Below are 21,409 nucleotides of genomic sequence, written 5' to 3'. Positions count from 1 at the left end.
GTTCTCTGCCAGACCTTTCCTGAACCGCATTTGGACTCAATTTAGATTCTTTTGTTAGACAAATCCTTAAATACCGTGTTTTGGATAGTTGACAAAAGAACTAATAAAACACAAAGTTTTTTTCCCTTAAAAAACATGTCAGAAATTAATTGCCAAAAATTAATAGGAAATGTGATGGCAAATTCAGAAATAGAATGCTTTTTATATTAGCTGTACACAATTGAGCACCATACCCCTTTTCCGAGGTACGTGGAAATGGAAGTGTTCAGGAAAAGCAATACTGATGTCTTCTGTCTGGATATCAGATATTTTCAAGCAATATGGCATCATGATAAATCAACAGGACATGACACTACAAAACACGCACAGACATACAGTATGAAGAAAGAAAACATTTTAAAAATCTAAATTATAAATCAAAACTCATTTTATATTACTTAACTAGTCTGATCAGCGATGTTATTAGAATACTCGCTGCATCAGGGTGTTATATGCACTCTTACCGGACACGACAAATAAAAGGAGCTAATAATCTAAATTAGATTTAATACATTAGTAAGATTTTTGCAACAGTGAATACAGTATTCCCAGTAAAGAGGGGACAAGCGGAGGAGGAAAGAGACTCTCAGGTCCTGGTCCAAAGCCTAATGAAAGTAGTACGTCTTCAAATAGTGTATGCAGGGCCCAAATTAGTACTTAATAAAGCAGTAGGTGGTATGCATATTAATTTTTATTGGTGACTATGTACCTGCTGCAGCTATTCCATCTGCTCCGTTTCCTAAATTCCACATTCACCCACAAAACTTGAAGTAACCTGTTTGAGTAATATTTGATACTTATCATATCTTTGTTAACATTTTTGGCAGGCGATAGCAGGCACTGTATTTCTAGTTTAACCAGTAAAACTGGTAAACACAACACTACCAGCAACACCTTCAAGTAACTCTGACTGTTATTGACTGCATCGCTTCTTGGCAATATTCCTCATAAGAAAATAGTCGTGGCAATCTATTTATTTCATTCTCTTTTTTTTTTAATTCTTCTCCTATAAAAACAGGATTCATTCTCACTTGACAATATCATTAAATCGTTGGACAAAAATAATGATGGAACTGTCAGCTTTGATGAGTTTGTGATGCTTGTAAAAAAGATAACCGGTACAGGACAGTAAGGCATCTGCAAGAATGAATATCACTGCTTTGAAGGAGAAGAGCCTGGTGTTCCTGTACATTATATATACACCTAAAGCCACAGATTTGTTACGATTCTAAAACGTACAGAATAAAGATTTGACATATAACAAAGTATGTTTTGTATTGTGTTTCCTGCACATTCGCTAGCCACACTTTCCAGCTAAGCTGCCTCACAATTAGTTCAGAACTACCTGTTTCCATTTCACACTACATTTGACAAAGTGTCGTTTAACAAACCCTGCTTTACCTGAGCTATTATTTGGACCTCTAGAGCAATTCAAACCAAACGGTTTCCAAAAGACATAAAAGGCAAGATGCATGATTCCATTTGAAGAGTGTCCCCTGATGCATACTATCCAATATTCCCAGTTCAGTTTCATCATTCATGTAAGATGACACTTCCATATGGTAAATAGTTCAAATTTTTAAAACATAAAGTACTTACTTTCAATAACAAGGTAACAGTTCTAACTATGATGACTGCAACATTACATGTTCATTTAAAATTATATTTACATAAGTACGCACTTTTTGTTATAATTCTTGTAAATACAAATATGTAAGTATATATAGGAATTGAGTGATTGCTGTTGCAATTAAAACACTCATTACATTTATTTGGTACAGTTTTAAACTTTTCATTGCGTGATTCCCTGTGACACATGTATCTTCACACATGTAATTCATGGGTATTATTTACTTTAAGAGGAGATTAGTGAAAAAGAAGAGAAACGAGAAGAATAGAAATTTTGAAGATAAGTAATCCTACTAAAGAACTTGGAATTTTGGACTGAATTTTAACACCAACATCATCCATTGTCCTGATAAACCAATTAGATCTCAGAGTTATTTAAGGACTTAAAAGACTCAACTTAATACCAAAGCCTGTCAAGTGCTTTCAAGATCCCACACTACAGTGGTTCCCATCCCTGAATTTCCTCTGCATGAAATGAGGAATAAAGTACTCCACACCAGTGACGGATCAAGAGAAGCCCCCAAAATTATGATATTTAAACATGATATGAATGTTTGAACAGGCTCCTGGGCCATTCCTTTACACAAACCCTTCAGCTGTTAAAATGTCTTATGTTTCTTGGAAGAAAAGAAAATCGTAATATTTATTACTTTTTCCTGGTTTATGAAAAAAAAATTTCTAAATTAACAATATGCTTTGATTTCAAAAATAAATATACCCCCCCACACACATTTGCTCACTAAACGACGCTAGCTACTTTACACACATAAGTAAAAATCACAGATTTTTAAGAGGTGCTTTTGCACGAGTGGACACACTCCTTTTCATCTCTTAGACAACCTTAGAAATTTTTGAATTCAATCAGGTTACTGACATCCTGAAGAGGAAAAGTGGGCATCAAGAAACAAACATGTTGTAAGAGGGTCACCTACTGGCAAAATCTATTTCTGCACAATTTCTTGACTATAGAAAACGCAGTTATTTTACCCAGTTGAATATCTGAAGTTTCATGATCCTACACAAGATGCAATAGGTCATGAAGAACAACAGTCACAATTAAAATTAGCTTTTTTATATTAAAAAAAAAGGTGCATTGGAATTAATTCTGGAAAGAGGTTTTGTTGTTGTTTGTTTTTTTTTTTCCTAGAACAGTATTAGATGCAGCTGCAATAGAATTGACAAAGAACATCATTAAAAGGCTCATCCAAAAAAATAAATCTAAGTTTATTAATAGAGGAAGACGAGGGAAATGGAACGAAACAAACAACTCTTTTGCCATCTAGTGAATCCAGTTCATTAGCAGTTCACAGACTGTACAGCTTCCCCTTAAAGGAATTAATTTTTAAAATATCATTTGCAACAGAGAACTCATACTACTCTCAAGCAAACATATTACTTTTCTGAACAGTTATCTTCCTGCAAAGAACAGTAACAATTTACCTACCATTATTATCCAAAAGGCTAGAAAGTAAAGCAGAAAGCTTAAGAATATGTAATGGGAACATGACCTGCAAATATCAACCAAGATGAGATCAAGAACTTGAAGGACTGTGATCAGTGCTCATGTATCTCCCCCATTTCCCCTACTGAAATCAAATGTGTGTTAAAGAGGAATTGAAGTCAAAACCTTAAGGTGATATTTTGATAGTGTAAATGGTATGGTCTGGTGAACACATGTTAACTGCAACATCAGAGGTCGTTTTTTTTTTTCATTCAGAGTATACCATTTTAATTTTAAGCCTCAATAAAAGTATCTAGCAATTTCAAATTTCTCAAATACAGTTTATAAATCACAGCTTATTAATACCTTCAAATTCTTGGTCTCATTTCCTTTAAGTTTTCATCACATAGATACTCAGCTTTAGGAATTTTTTTTTCTCTACGGTATTTTAAAATAATAATGTAAAGCAACCAAAATTGTTAAGTCATTAACTTCCACTTTTTGTACACAGAGACTACTGTTTTTTCCAAGGTATTTGAAATCTTAACTCTACGATGCTTGCAGTCATTTACACACCAATATAACTGATACCAGTATTCCCCAAAACTAGGAATACAGGGCTATATAGGGTTTCCCTCCAATATAGAGTTACTCATGGGTGCTTTTGCAGAACCCAGGTTGAGCGACATTGTCGTAATGATAGTCAGCAGAAATAGACAAACAGCTAAAACGAAACAGATATTCAGCACTGCAGGCAACCCCACATTCGCATTCAGTTGTGCATTCGTTATTGTCCAAAACAGAACAAGTCACAATTGCCTCATCATATAAAAACCTTTAACGATGCTCAAAACTTTTTACTAATGCAGAGAATGCTCTTCTATGGTACAATAACTTGTGTTATTTTAATTGAGAGACAGTTGCCAGTAATATCATTTCTGATTGTTTCAGCCACCTGTTTTTCCTTTGGAAGCCTAATTCCGAGTTACATGTTTACTTGACAATCTCAGTTTTTATTTCTAATAAAAAAAGGTTCAAATTTCCATAGACGTAGACAAAAGGGACGCAAAGTAGACCAAGATATTTTATATGTCTTTACAAGAAACTATCAACTTTGGAGAGTACAGTTCTGAGTATTTGAATGCTAAGCAAATTAAAAAGCGATATAAGTAGCTGCATACTTAATGATTGCCCCTGAGTTCACCTGCCAAACCACACTTTTGAACTTTTGTCTTTTTTCGTTTTTCTTAAAAATAAAAGGAAATAGAACTAGTGCCTCACCAGTGCCGCCTTCTCCCCTTTCAGTTTCCAAAGGAGCAGGAATCAAAAGAAAAGTGCTTTGGTCCTAAGTTAGCACTCAGTTGAACCACGCAGTGGCATCACAAGCTATTATCAGTGCTGATACCGTGTTTCCAATTAACTTTCTTAGATAATGAAACATCTACATCAGTTCGGTAGTTCACAAGCTACACTAAACTGCTCCTCTTCCAATCCTTTTTACTGATGTTATTCTATATAATACCTAAACAGTTTTTAGCACAAGATGGACTCCGCTAAGACAGATTATTTAGCAGTTATAATTATTGATAGTGCAAATTTTCCCCTTGGAATGATTTACATCTGTTTCTCTCCCAGAACCAAGATGTCAAAGATCAGATTAAGATGCTGAAATATGACTGGTAATTACCAATTTCAGAACCTTAATGCAGCTCAGAACAAAAGAACATCCATCATATGCACTGCAAGCATACTGCTTCAATTGTAAACACTGTATTAATCTTCTATGACACATACATTCACTCCATTATTTTCTTAATTTTACACCCGCATAATTTTCTCTTTAACACATATACCTTACTTGCCCTTGAATGCAAACTGCAAATCACTCAGTTAACTACTTGTGGAATAAAACTTTGTCCTAGATATTATTGTACTAATACACACTACAATTTCTGTAAGAGAAGAAACTGCCAGTAGGGTTGCAGCAGACAAGCATCTGTGTTCCTGACTTCAGCTAAGTGTGGAGCTCTGCAGCAGAGCCAGCTGCTGTGACCAACCCTTAGAATAACGGAGAGAAACCAGCAGTTCCAAAGGGTGATGCACCCCTTCCTCATGCTCCTGAAAAGGTACCTGAGGTGACCAGCTGAAATGCAGTCACGAGAAGTTAAATAAAACCGGCACTAAAAAGCCCTAGAAACCAAGATGCCCCAGAATCAGTCTTCTGTACCATCCCTCTCGCTTCCCAGAAAGTTTGCAGTAAGTTTTCAACATCTTCCACATTTTACAACATACCGCTATTATGAAATTAACCCCTTCGGTAAAAGAGTATGCCTTTGCATACATTCCAGAAGGGTGAAGGAAGGGACCTCTTAGGATGGCAAGCCCACAAATTCCACGTCAAATGCAAAGTTTACCTTTGTTCACCTGAGGACATTTCCAAATGCTATCAAGTTTTACCATCAAGCCTCACACTGAAACTCTGAAGGTCTCTAATTTACGTCCAAAAGTTCAGACCAGATTCTCTCTCCTATGCACATAAACAACCTTGACAAACAGGTTAAATGCTTTAAAAACCTCCTAATTACATGTTTTAGACTAAGCAGATATGGAAAAAAATATATTTTACTTAAAAATCCCAACAAAACTCTTTCGAAGGAAATTGATACAGAAACAGTACGTCACCACGAGCAACCTACTTAATTTATCGCTAGAAGAGATATTTACATCTTACACCAAGACACTACTTTATTCCTCACGCGTATTTCTGTTTTTTCATTTTCTTAAAAACCCTCTCTTACTGATCATTTTTAATTTCTACTACTATGACAGTGTGACACCATATCCTCCTGAACTTCACTCTCAAATTCTACCAGTGGCATATGATACAGCTAGCCCTGTCATATCTACAGCATTGAAATTTTTCTCAAACAAAGGACTGAGAGATGTGTGGTGGCAGAGCGGTGTAGTAGTTATTTATACTATTTATATAAAGGAAAGATAAGAATTTTTCAATAGCTTTCCATATGTTTTTTATCTTTTTATATAAATCTGTATTTTGGTAATAGCTTTGTGCTACACTTTCCAGCTTCCCTTTATATTTTGTTCTCTACTAAAGCCAACCTAATTATCATTGTCTACTCCCAGCATCAGTCTACAGCCAAGGAAACTATTAGAAAAATTACAAAAATAAAGCTAAGGCAAATCACAGAAGCAAGCAGGTGAAGGCAAGGGACAATTAAAAGAAAATACTTTTTAAACAATACTGAATAGGGACAGCAGACATCTTTTCATGTCCTACCACGTAAAAATATAGACAGATCTTAACTTACACAGAGGTAACTCCCTTTTTAACAAAAGATGTATGTTCACAAAACATATCAGTACTTACAACAGGGTTTTTTGTGTCTGGGTCAAATTCTGTAGAATTTGCATCTGAAACAGAAGATCAAAACACAGTACATTTCCATTGTTCTACATGCACTGCAAACTTATCCTAACAGTTCTGTGGCACTTTAGGGCTTGTCTGCATTTAAGCTACAATCTTACATGTTGAAACACATACTGCATCACTTTTGAAGCAACCACAGGAAGCATATGACCTCAGCCACACATACTCTCTTTTTCCTGCTTTCCAAAACTTTTTCCTCTCAGCTCTTAGTGGTAGAAATTAATTGGTGAGCTAAATCTCCTCATACTACTACTGCAATGGCTATGGTTTAGCTACTCCAACTAATGAAAGTAAGTGAGAAAACCACTTCTTGCTTTTTACTCCTCACCACCTGCACACTCCAGAGAGAGACTACAGAGGCGAACTAAGCATGCTTTCTCCTACACTCATTAGATCAAGAAGCAGGTTTCAAGTAATCTGCATAATAAGAGTTCCTACTTCCTTGTACAGAAAGGTAGCATAGGGTGCTTAGCTGAAAATTATCATGTTGCAAGAGCTAAGTACCTAATGTAGGACCTATATAATAATTCTAATAATAGATACACATTTCACATATAGAATAAAATTTCTTCTAAGCACATCATATTGACACTAGAATACCGAGCTCACCTTCCCAATTCAAACAGTTTCTTGCAAATTCCACAACTGCTAATTGCATTCCCAGGCAAACTCCTAGAAGAGAAACCAAAAACCCCAGAATTTAACAGGACAAAGAGCAGGACTGACAAAAGTACTTGCTGTTCTGTCTTCAACTTGACTGCTTAGAAATCTTGGTACCCAGTGTATATACACAGACTTACCAAAAAAGCTAAAACAAAAATGACTGCTCAATTTAAAACTCACTCTTCAAACTTCGCACACTGTAAATACATGCGACACAATTAGGTGATTTAAGACCTTTCAAAATATTTTTTTTTCCTCCTATCTATTTTACCAATAATTACTGCAAAGACAAACAGAAGCTGAAAGCCTGGGTATATCCAGATTCAATTTTTGCTTTGACAACTAGTCAAAGTAGTCACTTCTAAAATTGTAAGAAATGTGGAGTAGGAATCAAAGCTTCAGAGGCACTTACGCAAACAGCACTTAGCTTATAGGTCAGATGGCACCTTTAGACTTTACCATAATAAAATATATCAGTAAATCAACAAAAACTGCGTAATATAGCAAATGTGTCCAAAAACACCTACATTTTCTGCGTGCTGATTAACATCTATAATGATGCCGATTTAATTACAGTGAGAGGCAAAGATTCTCCACATAAAATGTGAATATAGCAAATAAAACCTTTGGAGTAGGGACAGTCTTTTTCTTGCTGTTGGGTCTTTTTTTTTAAATCAAATCAATTAGCTTGCTATACACTTCCAAAACACAGCAGTTTCTGACTCTAATGATCTTACCAAGAAAAGGTTTTTTCTTTGTTCTTGCCCAGGAGATAGCTTGGAGTTTGCCTTCTGTTCCCCTAATTCCAAACCCTCCTGGGACCAGAATGCCACTGTAATGACAGCCACATATAAAGCAACCAACATGTAAAATCAAGCCAGCAAAGGAAGCCCTTACAAACTGAAGGAAGACTTCTGAGGTTATAACAAAGCAAGCACAATGCACAAAAGACATGTTTTGTATGATCATTCAGAATACACAGAATTTAACTCTATTTGGAGATTTGCCTTATCTGTCCACCCCAATTCTCATCTGACCAACTTCATGCTGCCCACTGAAAATCCCACTGCTGAAATACATACTGCTGAAATAACCTAGCTGCATATTCACTACTTTAGGATCTTAACACCAGAACTTTATGCCTACTAAGTAATACTGAAGAAGTTAAATGCGTTTTGACAACAAACAACATCCCTTTACAAATACAAATTGAAATCTTGGCAATGATTGTTAACAGAGACGTTTGCAGAGTGTCACCAGCGTTTACTAAGCTTTTATCTAACTACCTTTCACCATGATGCATGTTGACAAAGAAAAACCCTTGACAACTGACCTGCAATGTAAAGAAAAAAAATAAAAAAACACCACACCAACCACCAAACAGCTGCAACTTGTCTAAAGAGATTAAAGCAGAGTTTGAGGATATAGGTTGATACTATAATTTGCTATGTCTGACGCTTGTCACCAACCATACACATCTACCCCTTTATGTAAGTAACAGAAATTTGGATGCACTCAGAAATGATTTACTGAAGCATTTTTCATCACATGAAATAAATATCACGGTCTGCGTTTGGGATACAGAATACCCAACAGAATAGTCACTTACTCTGCTTTGCACAGTTTGTGCCATGCCTGGTGATACTTCACCGAGTTCTCCGCTTCCGTAGAACGTTCAAGTTCTGTTGAATCTATATACTAATAAAGAAAAATATGCAATAAAATAGTCTTTTCTTTCACAGAATAAGCAGCATACACTATACAGCCAACTTTTTAATAGCATTAAGACAAACTATTAGAGTTTCAAGTGAATTTCACAATAAACCTGTAACACCACCACTGAAGACCCAACATTTGCTCTACTTGCAGCAATCCATGCCCCTTTCTTTGCACATAGCTCCAGAGTTCTGCCTGCCTCCAGTCCTCATTTTGCTATTCTCCAGCTAAGCAGACTTGCTAGAATGCTTCATAACTGTGTACGCAGCTTTTCTTCCTGTGGAAATCAGGTATCTTGCTGTCAATCATGACATCCAAATGAGATGTGGCCAGGGTGTTCCCCTTCCTAGCTTTTGGGTGCCACAGTTTATCTAATCTTATCGTAAGACTGGATAAACCTGCACTGTCTAGCTTGTGTATTCCTGTGGACTACCATGAAAGTATCAACTGTAGAGAGGGAGGCAGACTTATTATCTATGTCCTAGAAATACTGCATTAGAATCTCTATTCCTATTAATAGGCATGGCTCCTGAAGTACCACTAGACCAAATGAGTGAGGTAGGTGGTTATGTACTGCACAGGGGACACAAAAGATCAGAGTTTGATTCTTGGTTTTGTCAGTCTTTTTCTCAGAATAATATAATTAATATCATCCTGCTGTAGAGTCCATCCCCCATAAAAATGAGATCATCTGAAATGACAGAATCATTTGTATGCAGAGAAATGAACCCATCAAGAAGATTGCTGAAAGTTTTCCAGATAGGACTGCCGTCTAGCAAACATTTTCTACTTTTACCACACTCCAGAAGGCATCAAAAACACAACACAAATATCACTACTTATGAATGTTGTTATTCTATACTAGTAGGATACTATAGGATCAACTTAAAGGACACTTGGTCATGCTGGGAGGTTCAAAAGAGAAACTAAATTAGAATTGAAGTTAATTGTGGTTTCCTTGCCAAACATATTGAGCCAGCATATTCATCACTTCAAGCAGCATCAACATTTCATCATTCAGACACGCGGATGGTAGGTTATGATCCGGATGCCATGTACAATATTAAGCAGTTCCTTCAGAACACAGGATTATATGGAGAGCCTTTGCACAAAAACACCAAAAAGCAGATTAGCCCTTGTCTGTTAACATTTCAGCATGGCACTGGAGTTCCAGCAATCATCGATTCACAGGCTTCTAATGCAAAAGCCCCAAACTTAAGACTAGCTGCACACAAAGCTAAGCACAATTGCCATGTCCCTTCAAAGGTGATGGGAGAGTGGCCTCACAATGACACCAGCGAGCTCCCTCAGAACTCTGGGATGCGTTCTGTCTGGTCTCATGGACTTGTGGATATCCAACTGGTTTGAGTACTTCCCAACTACACATATGTATGTATATTGTGGAAGAAAACTTATCGTGGAGGAAAGTTTATCTATTTCCTACAAATATATTTATTTTTTTCCTCCATGATACCTCGTCCCCTTTCCCTTCAAGGGAAAGGAAACAGCTTAAGCCCTACCTAAAACATAAGCTATTTCTTCCCTAAGCTGAGTTTCTGGTGCGTTTTTTCATTTTGGTTTTTTTTTTAATTAATAATTTTTTTTTTCCATGATACATACCAATTGGCTTCTTAGTCACATAAACACACAAAGTTTACTCAAGTTCCGCTTAGTCCTTATAATTTCAGAAATACTTTTTAGCAGTGAACACTACGCATAAGTTCCTTAGTATGTAGAAAATATTTCTTCTATTAAACATTAACTTATTTTGTTCTCTTCAGTGGTTCCCTAGCTGTTTTACATGATAGGTAGCAACCAGTTCTCTGTCTCTATACTATTCAACATTCGGCATACCTTACAGAGGACATGAGTAGAAGGACACTAAGATAAGCAGTTTCTGGGTTTTTTGCCTTTTCTCTTGATAGGAAGGGCCTCTTCCCCCTCCCCAGAGAATAAATCAACCCACTTCTCTCACTAAAAAAGTCCTACAGAAAAAATAGTTCAGATTTGCTTTTGTTTGTGCATCTCTGCATGCCTCCCTGACTCAGAAAGGTTCTGTGATGATATCAACAATGAGAAACAAAAGATGAAGGATTTCCAGCTAACTGATGCGTGTGACAAGCGGCAGAATGGTACTGTGAGGAAACAACAGGGTGATTTCAGAGTCCGCAACAGCACAAGCCACAGTGAAAAGTACATTCTACATCATCATAAGCTGCTGCAACTACTTCAATATCTGATTAACAGTCCATCAGAACCAAGCAGTGATGGGAGGGTACAAAACATAATTTGTTATCTTGGTACAGTCACCTTCTCCACCAAATCACTGAAAAGAAAACACCTGAGATGATACATTCCTGGTGACCTGCATTCTCAAGCACACAGAAGTATGTCACCAGGTTTCTGATATGAGAAACTCTTTCTTTAGTACACAGTGTTCATGGTTTAAGGAACTCATCATCTTCTCCCAAAAGATATTGGAAATACCACTGTAAACAGGACTCCCATGTATCCAGTACTCTGTGCCTCACTAAAGAAATACATAGGGTTGTTCTATGTGCTCCCATTGCTTCTTTCTGGGCTAGACAGACTGAGACAAGGGAATGGTGGCTACATCTTTGGCCTGCTGCCTTTAGCAACTTGTTAAGTCATCCTGCATATTAATGACCTTCCTCATCAAAAAGCAGTTAGTTTCAGCAAGAAACTTTCTACAGGTGAGCAGAAACAGCCTCGCACAAGCATTATCTGAGCAACCCATACATAGCTTTTGATACACTGAAACTTTCACTCTAGTATCTTTCATTTTTTATATCTCACCAAAAAGGGAATTATCAACAAAGGTCACAGCGCTCAGCAATTTTCAGCAGTTACCGAAGTGCATAAACACACAAACTTGCTTTGACCAGAGACAGGCAGAGACCAAAACCGACTGACTGCAGGACAGCCCACAACTGCCCACTTTGATCAATTTATCTTATTTAATGAATCACTCTAAAGCAGCATGTCGCTGCTGATACTTCGCAACCATTTATTATTACTTGGCTACCGCAAGTTGCTAAAATGTCCTCTGTACCCATTAAGTGGTAATAATACACACTTCCACACTGCTTCTCTGTCCCAGACTTGCCAGCTCTAGCAACAAAACTCAGCAATGGAAACTGACAGTTCCACCACTGAGAAAGCTGCTAACAGTTCTTCCCTGTGTAGTTCAACTTTCTATTCTCATTAAAATGAGATAAATTAGATCCCTAAATAGTCCTTTATTCAAGGAACTACTGTCTCAGAGAAACTAAGTTTATGGTTCAATTCTGGTATCTTGCTGAAGATAAAATGGACGGCTCTCAAAATATTAACTGAAATGAAGAGCAACAGCTTCTGCCACCAGATTTTAAAAGGAAACTAAACTGCTTTGCAATTTACCTATTTTCTCCTGTCTTTAAGCTAATCTCATTAACATGATAAGCAGTCTCATGAGAACAAGTGAAACATACCTTTGATAGTAAATATAAATTTGTAGGCAAAGTCTGTTTTTTCATCAGATCTAGTTTTGGGTAATTGTAGCGTTCCTTTCAGATAAGTTTAGTTCCAAATAAAATAACTAAATCTGTAAACACTTCTTTAAAAAATGAGATGCTTGGTCAGTCTGTATTTATCTGCACAATTCATTTCATGTGAATTAAAACTACCTCACATGGTGGGAACTAGTAGAGTACATTCAAAGTATTCCTGAAAGCAAAATCCAGAAATATGCTCACCATTAAATCCAGTTTGTGATTAATTGCCAGTGCAGAGTGTTCCAGAGCTTTGAAAACAGATGCATAGCAATCGCTTAGTTTTGTGTACTTGCCAACGAGAGCTATGGAACACACCTTCAGCAACCTTTCGTATCTGACAAAAAACAAGTTTTTCAGTTATTACACCATTTTTGCTTCTTCTTTAATTTCACAAAACATCTTCTGAAAATCTCAAAACTGACAACATTTTTAAACCTAGACCATTCACAGGTGTTGATCAGCAGCATGCTGATCCTCGTCCAGTTTGGTGACTTCACAGCACCTAAAAACGTAACTTGAATTAAAACATGTCTAGAAAAAGCAGCAGGAGTTAGAATACCTGTCAGCCATTTTCTTCCATTTCATTAGAAGATCACTTGGCTGGTCATCAATAGGTAAATTTAACCTCTGTTTAAAATACTTGATGATGCCTTGCTCCTCCAACAGGATTGGTACTCGGTAAGTGGAAGGAACATCATGGATAAATATCACCTAACAAAAAAAAAAAAAAAAAAAAAAAGCATAACATAAAAGATTTACCTAAAAGCTTTTCATAGGAAACATATATTCTGGTTTTTGCGTACTACATGCATTTTATATTCTACATACATTCTAATTTTTTAATACTTTTCTTTTGAATGAGTAGGGCAGCACAGATAATAGTTAAGGTTCCGTTAAATCTACAAGGAAAAAGTTACCCAAAAGGTAAAAATGTGTTTCACTTCTTCATCACACCATCATACAAAAATAGCTTGTCAAGCCTATCAACGCATCAGTTTTAATACAAACATCTGGCACCACAAGCAGTCATGCTTGCTAACACTTCTTTCTCCCTCTTTCACAAACTTCAATAATATTAACTGGAAAAGAAAGAACATAAATGGAACCTAACAAAACAGATCCAACTAGGTTGCGATAAAGTCTCCTAAAAGAATTTTGTTAGTGGATTAGGTTATGTAATTAATCAATGAGTATAGTCCATTCAAGGACCATTTAGTTAAGAACACATTTATAAACTGCATCCAAGCTGCTGGCAGTTAAGTTCATTGCACTTGGCTTACACAAGACCAGAGAGTTCAGAATCCTGAGCACAAGTACTCTCTTCCCTGATACACATGAGAAGTAAAGGATACTTGCTTAGTTATCCTTGAGTTGCTTCTGTTTATCATGCAAGTATGTACACTTGCATGCTGTCCCACATGCCTGTTCAACAGCAAAAAGAACCACAGCCCTCCTACAGTAGGAATAAGGCTTATCCAACTGTTCTTCCAAACTTAGCAGCTACCACCCTACCATCCTAAGGATGTAACATTAAGGAAGAATCGCTAGCTGCTCTAGATTAGAGCCGCACTGACTATGGAGACTGTTATAATCCTGAAACAAGCTGAAGACACTGCTTTTGTTTTGGTGGTACGCACACTGAAGCAAGGAGGGACGACTCGCTTGATAAAAGCAAATGTGGAGGGAAAAAAAAATCCACTTAGAGGAAGACTGTGGACAAAATAGCATGTGGTCTTCATGGACTAATTATGACAGTCCTGGAAATCATTTCCAGGCACACAAAAGACAAGAAAATCCCCAGCAGTAATCAGCATGGATTCACCAAGGGGATGTCATACTTGACCAACTTGATAAACCTCTGTGATGAAGTGACTGGTCTGGCAGATGAGAGGAGAGCAGTGGATATTGTCTACCTGGACTTCAGGAAGGGTTTTAACACTGTCTCCTGTAAGATTCTCACAGACAATTGTCCTGGTTTGGTTAAAACAGGACTACTTCTCCCTTCAGGAATCTTCATTTCCATTAAGTTTCTTCTAAGTAACTGTATTTTCTGAAAGTGCAGTTACATGTTTTTCAGAGAGTGCCTGCTTTCAGACTTGATAACACTGAATGTTGTTGCTGAAGTAAGGGTGGAATTGGTACGCAGAAAGGCCCATGTTTATACTTATCCCTATGAAAACTAAGGCATTGCTGTCTGTCTTAAGCTAAACAAGTGAAAAGTTGTTATACGACTTTTTTCTGTAGGGTTGCACCTATGGAAAAGTGCAGATGAGACAGGTGACCAAAAACTGACTAGTGAGGTATTCCATCCCATCCAAGTCATACGCAGTATAAAGCTAAGGGATCACAGGAGTCAGGCTCTCTTCTTTCATGGCCGGCATCCCTGTGGGACCCTGCTCGCTCTCCTGCCTCCAATCCTGATCCATGCATTCTTGAATCTGGTCCCTGTTGGCTGTGGAGTCCGGTCCAGGACATCCGAGTGTCTGCCCTGCCACAGCAACAGCATGAGCCACCGCAGCCTGCAATTCCCTGACCATCATCAGGAAGTTCAATATTGGTTTTGTATATTTCTCCTTCTCTTACTAGTAGTATCAGTATTAATATCATTATACTCCTTTCCATTATTATTGTTTTATTAAAGTAGTTTTAATTTCCAACCCGTAAGTGTCTCTCTCTTTTCCCCATCCCTTCCCCTCCTAGGGGAGAGGAAGGGCTTAATAGAGAGCATCTGCTGCCCATTTTAAGAGCCAGTCTAGCCTTAAACAGTGACAACAACCTGTTCACATATGGGCAGGATGAGCCGACAGTGAGGAAAATGGGTGGAATGGCCGGGCCCAGAGGGTGATGATCACAGAATCAGCAGCACAAAGTGTAGGTGAACACCAGTAACTAGCGGAGTACCTCAGGGGTCAGTACTGGGTGCAGTACTGTTTAACATCTTCATTAATCATCTGGATGAGGGGGCAGGGCACACCTTCAGCAATAGACGACACCAGATGATACTTTCAGATGACACCAAAGTGGCAGGAGTGGCTGATAGGCCAGAGGGTTGTGCTGCCATCCTGCCAACAGGCAGGAGAAATGGGCCAACAGGACCCTCAGGAAGTTCAACAAGGAGAAGTGCAAAGTTCTGCACCTGGGGAGGAACAACCCCAGGCACAGTACAGGCCAGGAGCCACCCAGCTGGAAAGCAGCTTGGCAGAAAAGGACCTGGGTGTCCTGGCGGACACCAAGCTGAAAATGAGCAAACCAACAGTATCCTGGACTGCATTAGGAGGAGTATTGCCAGCAGGTCAAGAGAGGTGATCCCTCCCTTCTACCCAGCACTGGTGAGGCCACACCTGAAGTACTGGAAAGAGTCCATGGCCCACAAAGGGCCATGAAGGTAATTAAGGGACTGGAACATCTCTCCTATGAGGAACGGCTGAGCAAGCTGGGACTGTTCAGCCTGGAAAAGAGAAGGCTTGAGGTTGGGGGTGGAAAATCTCATCAATGTACAGAAATACCTGAGAAGGGTGCAAAGAAGATGGTGCCAGGCTCTCTTCAGTGGTGCCCAGTGGCAGGACAGGCAATGGGCACAAACTAGAACACATGAGGCTCCCTCTGACCATCAGGAAACACTTTTTCACTGTGAGGGTAACCGAGCCCTGGCACAGGTTGCCCAGGGAGGTTGTGGAGTCTTCATCCTTGGAGATACTCAAAAGCTGCCTGAATAATGGTCTTGCTTTAGGTGGCCCTGCTGGAGCAGGGGGGTTGGACGAGATGACCTCCCTTCTAACCTCAACTATTCTGTGATCCTACGACAGCAAATACATGGGAAAGGTGGACTGAAAAGATTCATCCCCTTGAGACTGTAAACTACTGTTCTAGACACAAAATAAACTGTAGCTTCTTCTCTACTGGCATTGCACATAGCTCCAGGAAGAAGACCGATGATGCATCTAATCCTTCAGTTCACAAGAAGTCCAGAATCATTCTAGGGAATATATAGACATGTGGTCGCTATCTTCCAAAATCCAGAAGTGGTTCATTAATTTTAAGACACACAGGGGACTTAAGAATGGCTTTGCAGAATTCTGATGAATAGTCACAGAAAGGAGGGGGGGAAAAAAAAAAAGAAAAAAAAAAAAAAGGCTGTAACACAGTATGGCACCTAGCAACATCCCAGTTCAGGCCACTGGGTCTAACTGCCAGGGACACACCTGTATTACACAATGCAGTGCTGTGGATAGATCTTTGAGCCAGCCAGTGCAGCACAAGAAGAATGCAGCACTCTGCTGAGGATATTCAGCTTCTCATGAAAGCTGTGACTGGTACAACTACTGAACTTCTACCCTAAAAGGCAGAACTTTGGAAAAAAAAACAGCGCCATGAATACAGCTCCCTCCCTGCCAGGCAGCTCTTAGGGAAGTTCAGTTACACGTGGGACTTTTGCTCTGGTTAGACTGGGGTAATCACTGCAGTTGGAATCTGAGTATGTACGTGCTTACACGCAGCCTGATACTGCCAGAAAAGCATACACCATTTTTGTCTGATTGAACTTTCAGTTCTCTCTCTCTGGCTGGAGAGGAACCACAAAGGCATTTCTGCAGGATTTTCCAGAAGCTAGCTCAAGGGTGCTGTCTTTTACAGATAGTAGGATGGAAGGAAGTGGGAGGGGGGAGTAATGGCCACACTACCCTCTATGTCCTCATCTGGAATCTTACTATAAAAAGCTTTTTCTTACACACCTGCAGAGAGAGAGGTCAACACTGACAGATATTTGAAATACAGCATAACTGTTGGCATCTATTATCCCTTTAACATTATCCATTACACTGAGAGTAAAATGCTCTCACTTGCAAAAATCTTAAAGAGCATTTGATTCATAAAAATTAATATTTGAATAGCAACTAATCACAAACTATTAAGGCCAAAATCACACATGAATTATAAAAGGCTATATAACTACACAGCAGATGTTCCAAGTGTGTTAAAGGGCATGAATAACTTCTTATATATTATCACAGTAAGAGTGTTCATGTGGCTGCGATAATCTACAGACATAAGAAAAATCCCTAGCTTTAACCACACTTTGTTCATCCATTATTATAACTACCTGAGATGATTTATGGACAATAACCAACCACAGCTTGAAAGTCCACAGTTTTTGCCACTATGTAGAGCAATCAACCATGCACTCAAAATCTATTCCTTCTAACTTTTTCCATAACATGAATTTAAATTTTTAATGACTGTTTGACATAAAATTGAATATATAAACTCCCAATAATTTTAAAGTTATAGCATATGTGACAGCAAGATAAAAATTGTAAAAACAAGTACATATTAATGAAACAGTCTGAAGTTGAAAACAGAAATGGACACAAATATTTGCATGCTTTCCCACATGCTTAAATAACGACTAATAAAAAATTAAAGTACTGACCTGCTCAGGCTCCACATGGCAAAACATGGAAATCTTTTCCTTCACTGCCATTTCTATAGGTTTTGCACTTCTGCAGACAATCTGCCATAACAGAAAGAAAAATCTTAAGTAGTTACTCGGCAAACCAACAAAAGATCCTCAATACTGTTCATGCAGAAATTGATCTCCTTTGGAAGCACAGCACAAGCAAATGTGCCTTTTTTTCCTCTTTCTCTCTTTTGGCGTTCTACAATATATCATAGCTCACAAATATCTGCTAGCGAGGCAGAAGTAAATCAGTCACCTGCCCATACTGACCCACTTTTACTAATCTTTCTTTGTCATTCTCTGTAATATTGCTTCCTCATGTTCTCCTTTCTTGGAGCTACTGTTCTAATACTCCTAGCAGCTCTGTAAGTATGAATAATATGATGAATCAAATGAAATACTGTGATCTTATCAGGTAAATTTAGAGCAATAATACTTAGCTTACGTCCATGTTTTCTAGTGTTTCAGCACCTTTTAGTAATTCTTAATTTGGACATCATGATAAAAAGGAGGCTGAAGATGAGAAAACTATTTCATAATTTTGTGGGTTTTTTCCTGGTGTAATTATTCCGCTATTATTTTAATGACACATGCAAAACTCAGGAATTTTAGGAAGTATTCATAATTTTTACCAATAAAGAAAATTAGCATGTGTTTTGGTGTTTGTTGGAAGGGGGTTTCTTGCATTATGTAACTTCAGGCAACTAGCTCAAAATGCTCTATCAGTGTGCCTGCTGATTACTCAGTCTACTACCTTAAGCCATTTTGAATCCTGAAAGTATAACAGAAAGTAGGATGATCCTGTTAAAAGATTAATTCATTATTTTCCTCATCTTTCTAGCAAATGCAACTACTTAATGCATTCAGCCCTTTTTTTGTTCAGAAACTTGTAGCTGTTCTTTGATCACCTGGCTAGAACGCAGCTTAGCTATGCTGATAATGATGAAGTCGTAATTAACTTCCCCTACCCTTGCAAGAAATTCTAGAAACAGAAAAACAATGCCAAGTATAAGGGAAAATTAGTGCACATTCTAATAATCAAAAGAGAATTATGAAACAATTTGTACATTCTATTCAATTAAGCACAACTTAAAAATTGGGTACTGTTTGAAGACAGAATGCAGAAGCCTTGATAGTATGAGCACATGATTAAATCTGTCATTCCATCTTGCTGAGACAACTTTAAAGTTAATGCAGTCACAGAAATCAAAAACATCAGAATCAGCATGAAAATACAGTAACAGTGGCAGAGACGCATCTCAAAGAAACACAATACAAGGAGGATGAGGAACAATTCAATTGAATAGGGCAGCACTGACAAGCGTATAATCAGTTTTCAGAATGCTGTAACAGAGTCCATTAAATCTGCAGATATGGCATATTCATTAAGCACTTAGAACACCCGATGGAGAACAGAAAGGCTCCTCTACCTACACAGCTGAGACAGGCCCAGCATGCCACCGCAGGGAAGCCTAGGACCAGACAGTGAGGCAGCAGGTATTAAGAACAGGCCTAGCCAAGTTTAGATCAGGCAGCCTGGCAGCACAGCTTACGAAGGAAGTCCTCCTGACTGCTGTTCTAGGAGCTTCCCCATGTGGCCTTGGGCCCCTGCCCAACTGAGCAACCATTTTAAGATTTTCTTGAAGCAGTACTCAAGCAACTTTGTAACAGCATCAAGAGGCTGTGCTCAGAGTGTAATCTCTCTGTGCTTTAGTGGTCAACAGTGGCAGTTAAAAAAAACAAAAAACAAACAAACAAAAAACCCCACCACTGCACTTCTGACAGTCTCTGAACTGCCCCAGGCAAGAACTCAAGATTTGAGAAAGCACTTACATTAGTCTGGTTTCCTTTTAGTACACACACAGACACTTAACAGGCTTTTAAAAATTAATTGGGGGCGACACCGGCAATTATCTTAAAGGCCTTCAAAAATCACATGCAACTTTCCATATGCAATTAGCACCTGAAGAGGGATTTTGAAGTTTAAGCCCTGAAGCTTGGAATATAGAGAAGCATTGCATTAATAAAAGTCCTTCCCTCCACAAGCTGATTACAGTTACTAGGTCACAACAATTTGAAGCTACCTAACACATCCTTCACATAGCCTATTTATAAAGCCATTGGTTTTGTAGTTATAAACAGGCTTTTTGATAAACAAAATGCAAGAGTTAAAAAAAAAAAAATCAGAAAGAAGTGGAACACAAAATTTAGTTCTGTGACTATCCTTTTAAGAATCATTTTTCCTTTTTGAGGATATAAATATTATACAGAAGCAGTGACTATTGTCACCTCTCTTTCATACCTGGGAAGGGCTAGGAAGCTTTTTCCTCCCAGTGGACTTTGTGGGAACGGAAAGTGCTCAACAGCTTCCAGAATCAAGTAAGGAAAACATTCTTTCACTTAACAAGTAGCCTCACTCGGAAAAGCAAAATTGTCCTTTTCTGTTCCTGAAACAGACCTAGAAACGAATGTGTCTTCACCTGCACCAGCTGCAGCTCAGGAAGATCCGAGCATAAGTTTGAACTGGGGTTGTACTGGCATTTGAAGTTTTGCTGCCCTGGCTTCAACGTTATCAACACTTGGCCAAGTAGATTAACATCAATGGCAGACAGGTTGATACAGGGAGCCGCAAGCTACTTATGTCTCTTCTCTACCTCCAAGGAAATGTGCCAGGGTGGCAAACACTGCATCCAGGGAATAAGCACATACTCATTACTAGAGCACCAGGGGGAAAGAATGGAAGGAGTTGAGCATTTTTCATCATTTGCCAACTGGCATGAGGTGGAAGTTGCTGGCTTTAGGTTCACTACAGTATGTGGTGCAAGAAGGGATTGAGAGCAACCCTGTAGAGAAGGACTTGGACGTGTTGGTTGACGAGAAGCTCAACATGACCCAGTCATGTGCACTCAAAGCCCAGAAAGCCAACCGTACCCTGTGATGCATCTAAAGCAGGGTGACCAGTAGGTCGAGGAAAGGGATTCCGCCCCTCTATTCTGCTCTGGTGAGACCCCCCCCCGGCAGTACTGCCTTCAGCTCTTGGTTCCTCAGCACAAGAAGGACATGGACCAGTCGGAGTGAGTCCAGAGGACACGAAGATGATCCAAGGGCTGGAGCACCTCTCCTATAGAGACAGGCTGAGAGAGCTGGGGTTGTTCATCCTGGAGAAGAGAAGGCTCCAGGGAGACCTTAGAGCAGCCTTCCACTACCTAAAAGGGGGCTTATAAAAAAGATGTGGACAGACTTTTTAGCAGCGTCTGTTGTAACAGGACAAGGGGTAATGGCTTTAAACTGGAGGAGGGGAGATTCAAACTACATATAAGGAGGAAATTTTTCATAATGAGGGTGGTGCAACACTGGCACAGGCTGCCCACAGAGGTGGTAGATGCCCCATCCCTGGAAACATTCAAGGTCAGGTTGGACGGGGCTCTGATCGAGTTGAAGATGTCCCTGCTCATTGCAGGGGC

General features: G+C 38.8%; 1 protein-coding gene across 1 annotated transcript in view; it reads right to left on the bottom strand.

Moving 5' to 3' along the window:
• Positions 1 to 437: 437 nt before the first annotated feature.
• The window catches only part of CTPS2 (CTP synthase 2), a 28,256-nt gene continuing 7,284 nt past the window's right edge, over positions 438 to 21,409 (bottom strand). The window contains exons 6-15 of the mRNA XM_009702410.1: positions 17,919 to 17,999; positions 13,050 to 13,201; positions 12,692 to 12,824; positions 8,830 to 8,918; positions 7,958 to 8,052; positions 7,167 to 7,229; positions 6,439 to 6,541; positions 5,167 to 5,252; positions 856 to 905; positions 438 to 470 (exon numbers count right to left, since the gene is read on the bottom strand). Of these exons, the coding sequence (XP_009700712.1) occupies positions 438 to 470; positions 856 to 905; positions 5,167 to 5,252; positions 6,439 to 6,541; positions 7,167 to 7,229; positions 7,958 to 8,052; positions 8,830 to 8,918; positions 12,692 to 12,824; positions 13,050 to 13,201; positions 17,919 to 17,999 (885 nt within the window). The remainder of the gene's footprint in view (positions 471 to 855; positions 906 to 5,166; positions 5,253 to 6,438; positions 6,542 to 7,166; positions 7,230 to 7,957; positions 8,053 to 8,829; positions 8,919 to 12,691; positions 12,825 to 13,049; positions 13,202 to 17,918; positions 18,000 to 21,409) is intronic.

The sequence above is a fragment of the Cariama cristata genome, unplaced genomic scaffold, assembly GCF_000690535.1.
Source record: "Cariama cristata isolate BGI_N322 unplaced genomic scaffold, ASM69053v1 scaffold10086, whole genome shotgun sequence".
In the NCBI taxonomy this organism is placed as follows: domain Eukaryota; kingdom Metazoa; phylum Chordata; class Aves; order Cariamiformes; family Cariamidae; genus Cariama; species Cariama cristata.
Note: the sequence above shows the minus strand (reverse complement) of the source record. Positions and strands in the feature narration are given on the sequence as shown.